At 39.2% G+C, this 14,429-nt stretch overlaps 1 protein-coding gene across 1 annotated transcript in view; it reads left to right on the top strand.

The window, feature by feature from the left end:
* ARSB (arylsulfatase B) overlaps positions 1-14,429 on the top strand; it is a 72,543-nt gene that overhangs the window by 7,217 nt on the left and 50,897 nt on the right. Inside the window, exons 2-3 of the mRNA XM_079995618.1 lie at positions 3,242-3,428; positions 6,744-6,934. Of these exons, the coding sequence (XP_079851744.1) occupies positions 3,242-3,428; positions 6,744-6,934 (378 nt within the window). The remainder of the gene's footprint in view (positions 1-3,241; positions 3,429-6,743; positions 6,935-14,429) is intronic.

Raw genomic sequence — 14,429 nt, 5'->3', positions numbered from 1 at the left:
CTACACAACTCATATAAGCTAGGAGGTTGCAGAAAAATGTGGAGTTATACAACTTCATATATTTATATAAGTCTAGCTTAAAACAACAGGTCAACAAAACCTTGTGATGTCCCCAAAGAGACAGATCCATTTGGTGTCTTCCCTTTGGGGTTGACCCTTTGGGGTGGCCCCCACCCTCACTCTCACATCATATGAGCTGGATGCTTTATAGCTGAATATTCTTCCCATGAGCATCTGGGTGGCCACAGTGAGAATGGGAGGCTCGACTAGATAGACATTTGGCTTGATCAACAAGGCTCTCTTTTTGTTCTTTCATGGGAGCACATGGCTACTTTGAGCCCTTTTATTTCAGCCAGTCTGTCCATAAATTGAAAACCTAGGGAATGAGCACAAGGTAAGTACAGTGATCTTTGTCTCCTCTGTCTAAGGAGCCTTTGTGTGCTCTCTCTCTCTCTTTAGTTCACCTTTTTGTTTTGGTTGATATAAAGGGGGGGGGGAGCTAATTTAAAACAGTAGTAGTAAAAAACAGTCTGGGGTGTTAGCCATTCCTCTGTTGATCATCCCCCTTGTCTTGCTAAAACTGCCGTATAGTTTCATATATATTTTCAGAGCTTTTTATTTCCTGAAAGGAAGCCATCTATGTCAATTCAGCCTGGCCATCTGCTTTCCAATCAGAAATGGAAATTTATATTTTACTGCATTGGCAAGTGATATTGACCGCCCCTGTCAGTTGCTCATGAAAACCTGCGGCCAGGTGCTTTTCACCCTCCCTAGCAAGCGGCACTCCATTTCCATCGCTGGTAGGGCAGGCTAGAGAATTTGCGGGGAACAGTGGACGATTTTGAAACAATTTAAAATACCTTTTTTTTTTTTACATGAAAAGAGCCCAATGGAAAATATGTCTTGGTTCCCAGTTCATAGCCATTTTCAAAAATCACCTAAAGAAAGATTAATCCCGTGATCTTATTGATGTTAGTCCTCTGCTATTCCTTCCTTACACTTGATCATAAATCTGTTGTTAGATCACCGTTCAGAGTTGCATGTGACAGTTTTGAAGATTTTCGTATTAACCTTCTCACAAGTATAATAAAACCAGAAGACTAGAGCACCTTCATAGTGTTTTTTAAATGTGCAATACATATTTGACAGTGATTTTTACTTGAGAGAGGCATGCAAAGATATGTAAATTGATGCTTTGCTTTCTTTAGAATTTTTAATAAATATGGCTGTTCATGAAACTCATCTTTGCTGTCTCTAGATGGTTGGTGGGTCATCTGTTAAGGAAGTCAAATAATGCATTTGGGCTTTCTGGCAATAACAGTGAATTTTCTTTTCAGATTATATTTCCATTTTATGTTTATGTTCAGTTTCAGTAGCTCCCTTGTTTCTTTGCTTTCTAAAGCCAGCTAGAATCCTCCATTTGGGTAATCTTCAAGCTCACTGGTTCTTCTGATTATTATGTTTGGCTGGCAAAAATCTCCTCATTTTGCTAGATGATATAATTTTGGCTAATTATGATACATTTGGTATTCCTCTTTTAAGAACTGCCTTCCAAAATAGCTTAATGAAACCATGACTGGAAAAATGAGATACAAGTATTTGTCATTTCTGTGGTTAGTGGTTCAGAAGCTGGAAACAGATTTTGCATTTAATTGAAGCTTGCAACTTTGGGGAGGACTTTGAGAGAAGCGCAAAACATTTCACAAGTGTATGTTGTAATGTTGTACAGATGTACATGGCATTTGATGGAGGAGTTGAATGCAAAGTGTTAGGGAACAGAATGTTTTAATAGTCCTGCATGTGACAGATTTGATGATCATGAGATTCTGTTTTGAATAGTAATCAGATTCCAACTATAGGAAGGCCACAAAACTTCATTCCCTCTTCATGACTGAAAGCAGTGATGGCCTACAGCAACATGGGAGAGCCACCATACCTCAGGTCTAATTTGGTTATTAACACCATTTGAAGCAAACTGTGCCCGTATGTGATCATATGATGTCAGAAGCAAAGCTCTGTCATCTCCAATCTAAGCTCTAAGGGCAAAGTTGGAGATAAGGGATCTATTGTCTCCCATCTTAGCACTAAGCATTACAGCTCTGAGAACAGAGAGAAACCTGTGCCTGCCACCAGCTTGAAATTAGAATTGCCTGTTGTCATATGATGCCAGGTGATTGACATATGAATGGCCTTGCCCACCTGTCAACAGTGGCCTGCAGAGGGTGGGCAAATTCTGGATCCAACCTTTGGGCCGCAAAGGTTTTCCGGAGGTTGAGTAACTTACTGTGGGCCCCAGTCTATGCAGACATTTGTACCCTTTTGTGCTCTGTCACTGGGTGCAAGTCAACACTGCACAATTACTGATGTTCTACCTGCACAAGCATATCAGCTTGCCAGACAGAATGAACCCCCATTTCCTTCCGTGTGCTGTTCTGGACCCACTCTGTTCTCCAGACCCACTCAGGGCCAATTTCAGTCAGCACACAGTGGAGAAGGGGTGGGGAGAAGCACGAATGTTCAAGCGGAAGCCCTTACACAGGGGAGGAGCCCTCTGAATCAGGCCCAAGGTCCATCTAGTCCAGCATCCTGTGCCTAAAGATAGGTAATAAAGGCACCAGGCGAGCCTCCCTGGGGAGAGCATTCTACAAGCGGAGAGCCACCACAGGAAAGTCCTATTCTTGAGTTGCCACCCTCTGGACCTCTCATGGAGGAGGTGCTTGAAGAAGGGTCTCAGATGGTGATTGCAGGATCTGGGTTCGTTCATATGGAGAGAGGCAGTCCTTGAAATATTGCGGTCCTCCATGAGGACACTGACCAGGGAGTAAGCTCCGCTGAGCACAGTGGAGCTTGCTTCTAAGAAAACATTTATTAGAATGGCGCTGTTGAGTATCCTTCAGTTGGGTGACAGCTCCGTTTTCAAGCCGCACCAGGTACCTTTCCCCCATAACTCCTATGTGATAGACATGGCAGTTCCGTGTTTTGCTTCCTTTCATTTGGATTCATAGCCTAGATGTCCTGCAAATGTACACCAATTACTTTTAAGTGATTTCCCACCCTGCACACAGTTGCTGCTTATTTTTCAGTATTTCTAAGATGTGATGTATTTAAAGTTTCATTATTGATCTGGGTATGTTAGATTTGTTTTCCTCTAAATATGAACATGTTGCTGTGCAGATAGTGCTGCCTGCGCATCAGAAAATTATGGTGTAACCGATGTGTAAGGTACACTTGTTTTCATTAGATCCATACAGGTTTACAGCATGAAATAATTTGGCCGTGTCAGCCCAGCTGTGTCCCACTGCATGAAAAACTCCTGCCTGAGCTACTTAAGGAGGCAGGATATGTTACCCACATGGTGGGAAAGTGGCATTTAGGAATGTACAGAAAAGAATGCCTTCCAACCCGCAGAGGATTTGATACTTACTTTGGTAAGTGACGTTTACTTTATTCCTCCTTTGTTTTCATTGGATGGTCCAGCAGTCAATAATTTGTTCTGGCTTAGTAAGAACATAAGATGAGCCTGCTGGTTCATCCCAGTGGCTGATCTAGTCCAGCATCCTGTTCTTACAGTGGCCAACCAGATATTTGTGGAAAACCTGAAAACAGAACCTGAGCACAAGAGCAGTCTCGCCACTTGTGATTCCCAGCTACTGTCACTCAGAGGCATCAGAGGTATAACTTAGCCTTCATGGCTAACATTTTCCTTAAAGCAGCGTTTCCCAACCTAGTGGCTTCCAGATGTTTTGGGCTCCAAATCCCAATTAGCTCATCTTGGAGCATGGCCAGTCATTGGGCCAGGATGATGGGAGCTGTAGTTGAAAACACCTGGATGGTACCAGATTGGGGGAAGCTGCTATGGAGGCTTTGGGGGATGGTGTAACAGCATGAGGAGGACAAAGGCATAAGGTGCTAATTTCTACCGAGTACAGAAGTCTGATGCATCAGGGATGTCAGCTTATTCTGCCTCTGAGATAATGATTTCTCAAAAGTTGTTGCAGGGGCCTTTTGTGACCATGGAGGCATTGACTTGTGTCACTGATTTGTATCTGCGATACCAGATACCAGAACAAGAATCACAGCTGAAGGACTCTGTATTCAGAAAACCTAAGCTGGGGAATTAGAGCTTGTGTTCTATCACTAAGTTATGTCCAACTTATAACCTCTCTGTGGCATGGAATTTTCTGGATGTGAAGCGCTGGATGGGATGAGTTGAAATGATAAGTTTTGTATGGTGGATTGAGTGAAAAGAAAAATAAAAGCATACAATGTAAATGCGTGGAATGTATGAAATACTGAAAAGATTTGATTTTTCTTCTGTCTTCCATTCAGAAATAAGCTAAAATGTGTATGGAACACATTTATAGTAACAGGAAATGTCTCTGTCTCCCAGAAACAATATTGTCACATGCTTGTACATAAAACGCCAAAATGGAGCAGAAATTGCCTGCTTTTTACTTGGCTCTTGTTGGCTGTCTTCAGGGACCATGTGTCTTTGTTCTTAGTTTGTTCCATCATTTTACTATTATGGATGGCCATGCATATGAGTTATGAATTATAATGAAAATCTTGGGTGCAGTCCAACCAAGGGCATTGCTAAATCCTTAAAAGCCTAAAGGCACAGAACCGTGACACAGATTTGCATAACATTTGCAGATGCTAATTTATATGTATAGATTTAGGCTGACTGTCAGGGAAAATCGCTTAATAACAAGTTAAAAACCACAAAATAAATTTTTTTTAAAAGGGGAAGAAGTAGGATATGTGGGGCATGGTGCAAAAGACGGGCTCAGGTCCCCAGGGCCATACCTTCACAACAGAATCCAGCAGAAGAGAGACTCAGCTAGTGGACCAGATTCCTCCTTGCCCCATCTGCAGCCTCCTGCATGCCCTAAAAATCTATTGAAGGAGCATGCGGGCAGGTGGAAGAGGAGAAGGGCAAGCCCCATTGCATAAACAGAAGTCTCCTGCAGCACTGGATGTCACACATTGATTGCAAACTGATACCGGTAATGAGTTGTCAAAGAAATAAACAACTATCTGACTTTTAGAAGACATCTGTTTTTAATGTTTGATGTTTTATTGTGTTTTTAAAATTCTGTTGGGAGCCACCCAGAGTAGCTGGGGAAACAGCCAGATGGGCAGCATATAAATTATTATTATTGTTATTATTGTTATTATTTTATTAATTATAGAGCTGGATGTGGGAATTTAAGATAGTAGGATCTGAACCTTGCAAAAACTAGGAAAGACTGACTTGGGTACAATAGCCATAATGGTCAAATTGAGGGGTTCTCCCCAATACAATTTTGAAAGACAATAAAATGCATTGTAGGATTTCCCCTTTTGTATAGAAATGTGCATTTTTCACAGTTAACACAAGCTCCTTACACAATGTTGTTTCAGTGTAGTCAGGTGTACTTCCATAAAATTTTTTTAAAAATTGGAAACGTCAAAGGCCATGTTTAGGTAACTGAGGGTGTAACCCATGCTATATCGTGGCATTGGTACACTGCTAATTTTAATTATCTTTTGGATGTTTAATATCTGTTTTTGCCTACCTTTTATTGATAATTCTGGTTTTGTTTGTAATAAAATCTCTAAATTATTTAAAATCATGTGGCATAAATTTTTTGTTAAATATAATAAAGCAATATAGGACTTTCATTTGCTCGGTGTGACTGCAAACCGGAGGAGCTGCCTATTAACTCTTACTATCCATTGGTGTTAACCCTGATTTGTGTATTTGTGTCTGTTAAATGGCACTAATTTCTGGCAACCTAGCTGCAGAAGGATTTTATTTGGAAATCCTTCTGTTCTGTTTGGAAATGGGGATACTTTATTCTGGAGAGACTGTCTCACTCACCAGTTGGTGTCAGCAGGAGATTGGAAATGTTTGAATAGCTTGCATGAAAAATACTCTTTGCAACATAGAAATAGCTTAGTAATTCTAGCTTCAGCTGCAAGAATTATTATAGGGTTTTTGTTTCGTTTTGTTTTATCTTGGCTGCTGTGGCTTTTCATCTTTGACGTTCCATCATTTCAGTTTCAAAATCTCTCATGCACTTGCCAGTTTAAAAGCATCATTGGACTCCTATTAACCATGCAAGCATGGAAGCAGATGTTAACGGTTTTTGTTTTTAGTTTTTTAATGGTGGGGATGAGAGAGTTTGCCAAATGATTTGTTGACTTGTTTTATAAAAACAATCCTATTTAGTCCTGGTATTCCGCCCCCTCCCCCAGGTGTATCAGACCAGGTAAATTCCTCCTTTTTACTGACTTGCAAAGGGAGCTCCAAATCTTTCTGCCATTCTGCTTTTAAAGACTCTCCTACTGAAATTGTCACAGGCATGATTCTGTGTTGATTCCTTGGTGGTGGTTTCCTGTTTGTGGAATGCCCTCCCCGGCAAGGCATGTCTCCCTCCCTCATTATTGGCTTTCAATATAAATTAAAAAACATTCCTGTTTATCCAGGCTGAAGGATACTGACCATGGCAACCATGAAATTTGCAGCTTTGAGGGTATGTGATGGTTTTTAAATGGTTTAGATACTCTAAAAGTTTTAGAATGTTTTTTATTTTGTTTGCTAATGTTTTAAATATGTTTTATTTTAAATTGTATTGTTTAAACATTTTGATGTTTGCTTCCTTGGGCTCCTTTGAGAGGAAGGGTGGGAAGAGAAATGTAATGAATATATAAATTTAATGAATACATAAAAAGAGAGACTTAATATTTCTCTTTTTTAGGTTACCTTCTTGGAAGTGAAGATTACTATTCTCACGAGCGCTGTGTGCCCATCAAAGCGAAGAACGTAACTCGATGTGCTCTCGATTTTCGAGAGGGAGAAGAAGTTGCAGATGGATTTAAAGACATGTACTCTACCAATGTGTTTACAGAAAGAGCAGTAGCTCTTATAGCTAATCACCAGACTGAGAAGGTACAATTCTGTCTCTTTCTTAAAATATAAAGTTGGAATTAATACATTTTGATGCATTTATGATCAGACGCTTTGGTGCAGCTACCTGTTCTTAGTCCCATTATAGTCGTAAGTTCATAATCGGGAATTTAACAACGTATTAGGGGGAAGACATTGACAGGGCTGTCCTACAAAATAGATCAGAAAGAAACTGAATTCAGTTTCTCAAACATTTTCTTTGGTTTTTCTGCTCCTTGCATGATAAATTTGATAGAGCAGCTTCAAAATACTGTAATATTAGTTTGTTTAAATCTCGGCGGCAAAACTTGTACCAGTGCTATCTGCTTGCAGCACCTGTGGCTGCCAATGTGATGTAGTGAATAGTGTTGTGCTTGATGGTTGCCTTGGTTCAGTTCCTTCTTCATTCACTGGCTCCCTGTGGCCGTCACTGTGGCTGCAGTCCTATACATGGTTGTCTGGTAAACAACCCCCTTTAACTCAGTGGGACCGACTTCACCTGCAAAGGATTTCCATGTATGCCTCTGCCACATGACTCTTAGGTCTCTCATTACCTAAGGTTGGTGTGGAGATAAAGTTGGAAGAACCTTATGTATGCTGCCTTTAGGTCCTTGGTAGAAAACCATGTATGTTATTATTAATATTGCATTGATATTATTAATATCAATACATTGTTAAACCAGGTGATCAATTAGATATTATTATTAAATATCAGTACAGTGGTACCTTGGTTCTCAAACAACTTGGTTCTCAAACGCCGAAAACCTGGAAGTAAGTGTTCCGGTTTTTGAATGTTTTTCGGAAGCCAAATGTCCAATGTGGCTGTTGGCTGTTGTTTCCGGGGCACCACCAATCAGAAGCTGCACCTTGGTTTTCGAACAGACTTCCAGAATAGATTAAGTTTGGCGCTTTTGTTTTTGCTATTTGCGTTTTTGTTTTTGTGGCTTTTTCGGTTAATTTGTTTTTGTGACTGTGTGGAACCCAGTTCAGCTACTGATTGATTGATTGATTGATTGATTGTGTGACTGCGGAAATGGATAAAAGCCTCCCATCCAAACAATGACTACCATCAGTGCAGGTAAGAAAAAATAATAATTTTTATTTTTATAATCTACAATACTGTCTCATTTATTTTATAGTACAGTACATTGATGATTGCTTTCATTTTCTGGATCAATGGTCTACTTAGATAGTTTTGCATTACTTTCTATGGGAAAGTGTGCCTTGGTTTTGGAACGCTTTGGAACGGACTTCCGGAACGGATTAAGTTTGAGAACCAAGGTACCACTGTAATGTTAAATATTAACATTATTATTAAATACTCATCTAAACTGCTTAATGTTAAACATCTCAAAGCAATAAACAGTAAAAACTGTCAATATAAACCACAAAAAGAAATCAAAGATGCAATACAATACCATAAGGTACAAACAGGGAGAAGTCCAGCCTTAGTGGCCCAGGTAAAACTGAGAAAAGAAAGTTTCATCTTTAATTTTTTTTTTTTTTATAATAATTTTTATTACATTTTCCACAAAAAAGAACAAAAAAGCATATTTTCACAAACATTACAGAAAGAAAAATTTTCACAAACATTATCCAAAAAAGAAAAAAAAAAAAAGAAAAACAAAACATAGACCAAAAATAAGAAAAAAAAGGAAAAAAGAAAAAGGAAATTTTGACATAAAAATAAGCTCACTTTCCAATTATACCCTTCAAAACCTTATTTTCCTTACTTCCACCCGCCTCCCGATCTTGTATTCTATGTAATAATTAGTTCAGCAAGCTCAATTTTGTTCATTTTGATTATTGGTCCCTCCCTTTGTGCTCTTAATTAACTCAGTCACTAGAACCCCTTCTTTTCCTTTTCAATGTCCTCAACATTCAAAGATTTTACAGTGTTTTTGTAAATAAACTTTAAACTTCTTCCAGTCCTCTTCCACCTGCTCTTCTCCTTGATCTCGAATTCTGCCGGTCATTTCAGCCAGTTCCATATAGTCTATTACTTGCATCTGCCATTCTTCCAGAGTGGGTAGATCTTGTGTCTTCCAATACTTTGCGATGAGTATTCTTGCTGCTGCTGTAGCGTACATAAAGAAAGTTCTGTCCTTCTTTGGCACCAGTTGGCCGACCATGCCCAGAAGAAAGGCCTCTGGTTTCTTCAAGAAGGTATACTTAAATACCTTTTTCAGTTCATTATATATCATCTCCCAGAAAGCCTTGATCCTAGGGCACGTCCACCAAAGGTGAAAGAATGTCCCTTCAGTTTCTTTGCATTTCCAACATTTATTATCGGGCAAATGGTAGATTTTTGCAAGTTTGACTGGGGTCATGTACCACCTATATATCATTTTCATAATATTCTCTCTTAAGGCATTACATGCCGTGAATTTCATACCGGTGGTCCACAACTGTTCCCAGTCAACAAACATAATGTTATGACCAACGTCTTGTGCCCATTTTATCATAGCAGATTTTACCGTTTCATCCTCAGTATTCCACTTCAACAGCAGGTTATACATTCTCGACAATATCTTAGCATTGGGTTCTAACAATTCTGTTTCCAGCTTTGATTTTTCCACCTGGAAACCAATTTTCCTGTCCAAGTGATAGGCCTCTCTTATTTGAAAATAATGTAGCCAGTCTCGCACCTTATCCTTAAGTTTCTCATAGCTTTGCAATTTCACTTTATCTCCCTCCTGCTCCAGAATTTCCCAATATTTTGGCCAGTTAGATTCCATATTAAGCTTTTTTAAGGCCTTTGCTTCCATAGGTGAGAGCCACCTAGGGGTTTTATTTTCCAATAAATCTTTGTATTTCATCCAGACATTAAACAATGCTTTCCTGACAATATGGTTTTTAAATGTCTTGTACACTTTAGCCTTACCGTACCACAAGTATGCATGCCACCCAAAAACATCATATCCTTCCAAATCTAAAATATCCGTGTTTTCGAGAAGTAGCCAATCCTTCAACCAGCAAAAAGCTGCTGCTTCATAATATAACTTAAAGTCCGGCAGGGCAAACCCCCCTCTTTCCTTTGCATCAGTAAGAATTTTGTATTTTATTCTGGGCTTTTTGCCCTGCCAGACAAATCTAGAAATTTCTTTTTGCCACTTCTCAAAACAGTCCATTTTGTCAATGATTTGTAGCGTCTGAAACAAAAACAACATTCTTGGCAGTACATTCATTTTGATAACAGCAATTCTACCCAGTAAGGAAAGTTTCAAATTTGTCCAAATTTCAAGATCTTTTTTCACTTCTGACCAACACTTCTCATAATTATCTTTAAATAAATTTACATTCTTCGAAGTCAAGTTCACCCCTAGGTATTTCACTTTTTTCACCAATGTTAAACCTGTTTCTTCCTGAAACCTTTCCTTCTCTACTGCTGTCAAATTTTTCTCTAAAACCATAGTTTTAGATTTATTCAATTTAAAACCTGCCACCCGACCAAATTCTTGTATTATTTCCAGTGCTCTTTTAGAACTAGGGATTGGCTCCTGTAATGTCAGTACTAGGTCATCTGCGTAGGCTTTAAGTTTGTAGTGTTTAACTCCGACCTGTATACCCTGAATCTGTTGGTCCCTTCTAATCATGTTCAGCAAGACCTCCAGGACTGAAATAAAAAGCAAAGGGGAAATTGGGCAGCCTTGTCGTGTCCCTTTCTCTATCTTAACTTCTTCCGTAACTACATTATTCACTATTAATTTCGCCTTCTATTCTGAGTAAATCGCGCCTATACCGTTTCCAAACCTTTCTCCAACCCCCATCCCTTGCAAATTTTTCCTCATAAAACTCCAAGAAATATTGTCAAAGGCTTTCTCCGCATCAATAAAAATCAAAACAGCTTTTGTATTTATATTAACTTGTAGCTTTTCCAAAATGTCAATTAAGTTTCTCGTATTGTTTGACAATTGTCTGCCTGGGAGAAAGCCAGCTTGGTCTTTATGAATCATTGTTACTAAAACCTTTTTCAATCTTCTAGCTAGAATATCAGCAAAAATTTTATAATCCACATTAAGTAGGGATATGGGGCGGTAGTTCTTTAGTTGTGTCTTTTCTGTCTCATTTTTCGGTATAAGCGTGATGTAAGCTTCTTTCCACGACTCCGGCGCTCTTTTCCCTTCCATAATTTCATTGCCAACCTCCATTAGAGGTTGAATTAAATAGTCTTTCATATCTTTGTAGTATTTGGAGGTTAGCCCATCCGGGCCTGGAGACTTGCCTAGTTGCAGGTTCTTAATGGCACCTTCAACCTCCTGTTCAGAAATTTTGTCATTCAGTATTAGTTTATTCTCTTGAGAAATTTTTTGTAATCCATTTGTTTCCAAAAATTTCTCAATTTTGATCTCATTCTGTGGCCCTTGTGAATACAGTTGTTTAAAGTATCTCTGAAAGCAGTCTTGAATCTCCCGTGGGTTTTGTATATTTCGTCCATTTACTTCAAGATTGGTAACAGTATTTAATTTCTGTCTTTTCTTCAGCTGCCAAGCTAGCAGCTTTCCACACTTATTGGCCGATTCGAAGGTTTTTTGTCTCATTTGTTTAATTTTCCATTCTATATCCTGGTTAACCATTTTCAAATATTGTGCCTGATGTAATTTAATTTCTCGTAGAATGTCCTGTGACTTAGGTTTAGTCCTTAATCTCTTCTCGCCTTCTCTAATTTTCTCTAAAATCTTTTCTTTCTTCTCCTCTTGAAGTTTCCTCTTTATAGCATTTTGCTGGATCAAAAACCCCCTCATTACAGCTTTACTTGCATCCCAGATTACTCTTTTCTCCACGGTAGTCTTCAAATTTATCTCAAAGTAGTCTTTTAATGTTTTTTGGGCCTTTTTCACAATTTCAGAGTCTCTAAACAAGGTGTCATTCATTCTCCATCTAAAGGAACCAGTCGGTGTTAGTTTCATATCCATCTTCACTGGGTTATGGTCGGAGCAGATTTTGGGGCAGATTTCCACCTTTCGAATCTTAGGTGCCATCCCTCTTGTAATCCAAATTTGGTCTATTCTAGTCCAGGTCAAATTGGCTTCAGAGAAGAAGGTCCCCTCTCTACCTAGGGGATTTTTAGTTCTCCAAATATCAATCAAGTCCATATTGTCTGTCAATTCAAAAAAGGTCTTTGGTAGTCTTCCATCTTTTGTGACTACTTGTCTTTCAGATTTATCCATATATGTCGAGACAACGCCATTCATATCTCCCATCAAAATGATATTTCGATCTATGAAGTCCATTAACGTCTCATGCAGTTTCTTATAAAACTCTGATTTCCCCTCGTTAGGTGCATAGACTCCAATTATTACTAATTTCTCTCCTTGGAATTGTATTTCAATTGCCACAAATCGTCCATGTTCATCTTTAAGGAGAAACTTTGGTGATAATTTCTCTTTTGCGTAGATCACAACTCCTCTTTTTTTTACTTTGTCTGATGAAATAAAGTCTTGGCCTAACTTTTTATTTATCAATAATTTCCTTTGGGGTCTTGTTATATGTGTTTCTTGTAGACAAATTAGGTCCAATTGTTCCTTTTTCAGAATATGAAAAATCCTCTTCCTTTTGCTGGGGGAGTTCAAACCTCGAACATTCCAAGTTAACATCTGCAGAGACATGTTGTTGTTATTCTGATGTTCCACCAGTTGCTCCTAAAAGTTGCTCTTGGTTTGTCGGCGGTACCTCTTTCTCTCGTTGGTCCAATCCCAAGGGGGTTCTTCCTAAGTCAGGTGGTCCCAGTCCTAGTATTTCCGAGTCTTTTGTTCTGGCCTCTCTTTGTAATTCTTCTCCAAAATTTCTCAGAAAACTCACTTTATCTTCCTCTGATCTTATCTTAATTTTCTTTCCTTTAAATGTAAACGAGAGGCCTTGTGGGAATTCCCACCTGAACAAAATTCCGTTTCTTTTTAGCAGGTCCACCAAATCTCCGTAATTGGTTCTAAGGTCAAGCAGGTATTTCGGGATATCTTTAAAAATCTCAATTCTCACCCCTTGGATATCGAGTGCTTTCTGGTAGTGTAGACTCAGTATTTTATCTCTTTCCTCTTTTGTCCTTAGGGCAATCAAGCAGTCTCTCGGCCTATTTTTCCTCTTAACCCTTCCCAGTCGAAAAGCACTCACTATCTTAAATTCTTCTTTCTCTGGATCCAGGTCCCAGCACTCCTCAAATTCCGATGTCAACAGTTCTATCAAGTCTCCTTCTTCTATTTCTGGGACCGATCTGATTCTCAAGTTGGTCTGTTTCTCTTTAAGTTCAATCAAAGAGAATTGTACCTTGTATTCGTCCAATTTTTTATTTATTGGTGGTATCTTTTGTTCTACTGCCAATACCCTCTCTTTGGCTTCCTCCGCTGTCTTCTTTGTCTCCTTAGACTCCTGCAACAGTCTGTCAATCGCCTGGGTGTTAGAGTTCACATTCGTCCCCAAATCATTTACTTTTTGCCCCAGGTCCTTAATAGTTGAAGTATTTTGGTCAATCTTAGCTGTCAAATTTTGCAGAGCCGATAAGATCTTGTCTAATGTTGCAGAATCCGATCCTGTTCCTTTTGATTCTTCCTTTTCTGTAGCTTGTGGGACAGAGAGTCCTGCTGATGATGTTCTTCTATGCAGGAGTTGCTGCTGTGCCTGCAGCTGCTGCTGTTGTTTAATTTTTGCTCTTGTTGATACTTTATCTGGAGGCTGTAACTTGTCTGGTTGTTTCTCTTCCATTGCTTGCCTCTAGGAATCAAGGTCACTCACACAATTCCCAAGCTTCCTTCTTAGCTATAAACAATAGCAGCTGCAGTGGAAAATCCCCAGCTATAACACAAAGTTCCTCTAGGGGAGCAGAATGCCAGGTTGTTTCATCAATGATTGTTAAACAGTAACTTCATCAGCTCCCCAGTTATCTTTCCAATTTGTTGCAAGAGTAAAAGAGTAAAAGAGTTATAAATTTGGAGGCTCCCTTGATTGTTACCAGTCCTTCTCAACATTCAGCAGCAAAAGTTACAATGTCCATAAACAGTGCTTTCACAGTAGCCTTGCAGTTATTTAAGACAGACCGGCAGATCAGTGTCAGAAGTAAAGTGGTGGATTTTCTATCCCCCCTTCCCTACTTGGGGGGGGGGGTTCTTTTGCTCTGACAGTGAAATTTAGCTCTTTGTATAAAACAAGTCAATGGTTCAAAGTTCCCTTGTCCCTTGCTTTTATTCTATTTACAAGATCGGCAAAGCGGACTTCCTGTTTGCACTTTGCCGATTTCAGGTCCGAATTTAAATTCAAGTTCAAAGTCCCGATCAAAGTTTCTAGTTTCAAGTTCAAATTTCAAGTTCAAGTTTCTGGTTTCAAGTTCAAATTCAAATTCAAATTCAAAGTCCAATACTTGGTCTTAACTTTGATCTTTCCAAATTCCAAATTCTTACTCACGGATAGCTGTTTTAATCCGATGTTTCACAGGAAAAAGGCCAGCGCTCTCCGGTAACTGCTATGCAGCTTCACTCCGCAGAAGTAGCGATCGGCTCCAGCACAG

This window comes from Podarcis cretensis (genome assembly GCF_951804945.1).
Source record: "Podarcis cretensis genome assembly, chromosome: 11".
Taxonomy (NCBI): Eukaryota; Metazoa; Chordata; class Lepidosauria; order Squamata; family Lacertidae; genus Podarcis; species Podarcis cretensis.
The sequence above is the reverse complement of the archived record's forward strand: the minus strand, read 5'-3'. Positions and strand labels throughout refer to the sequence as shown.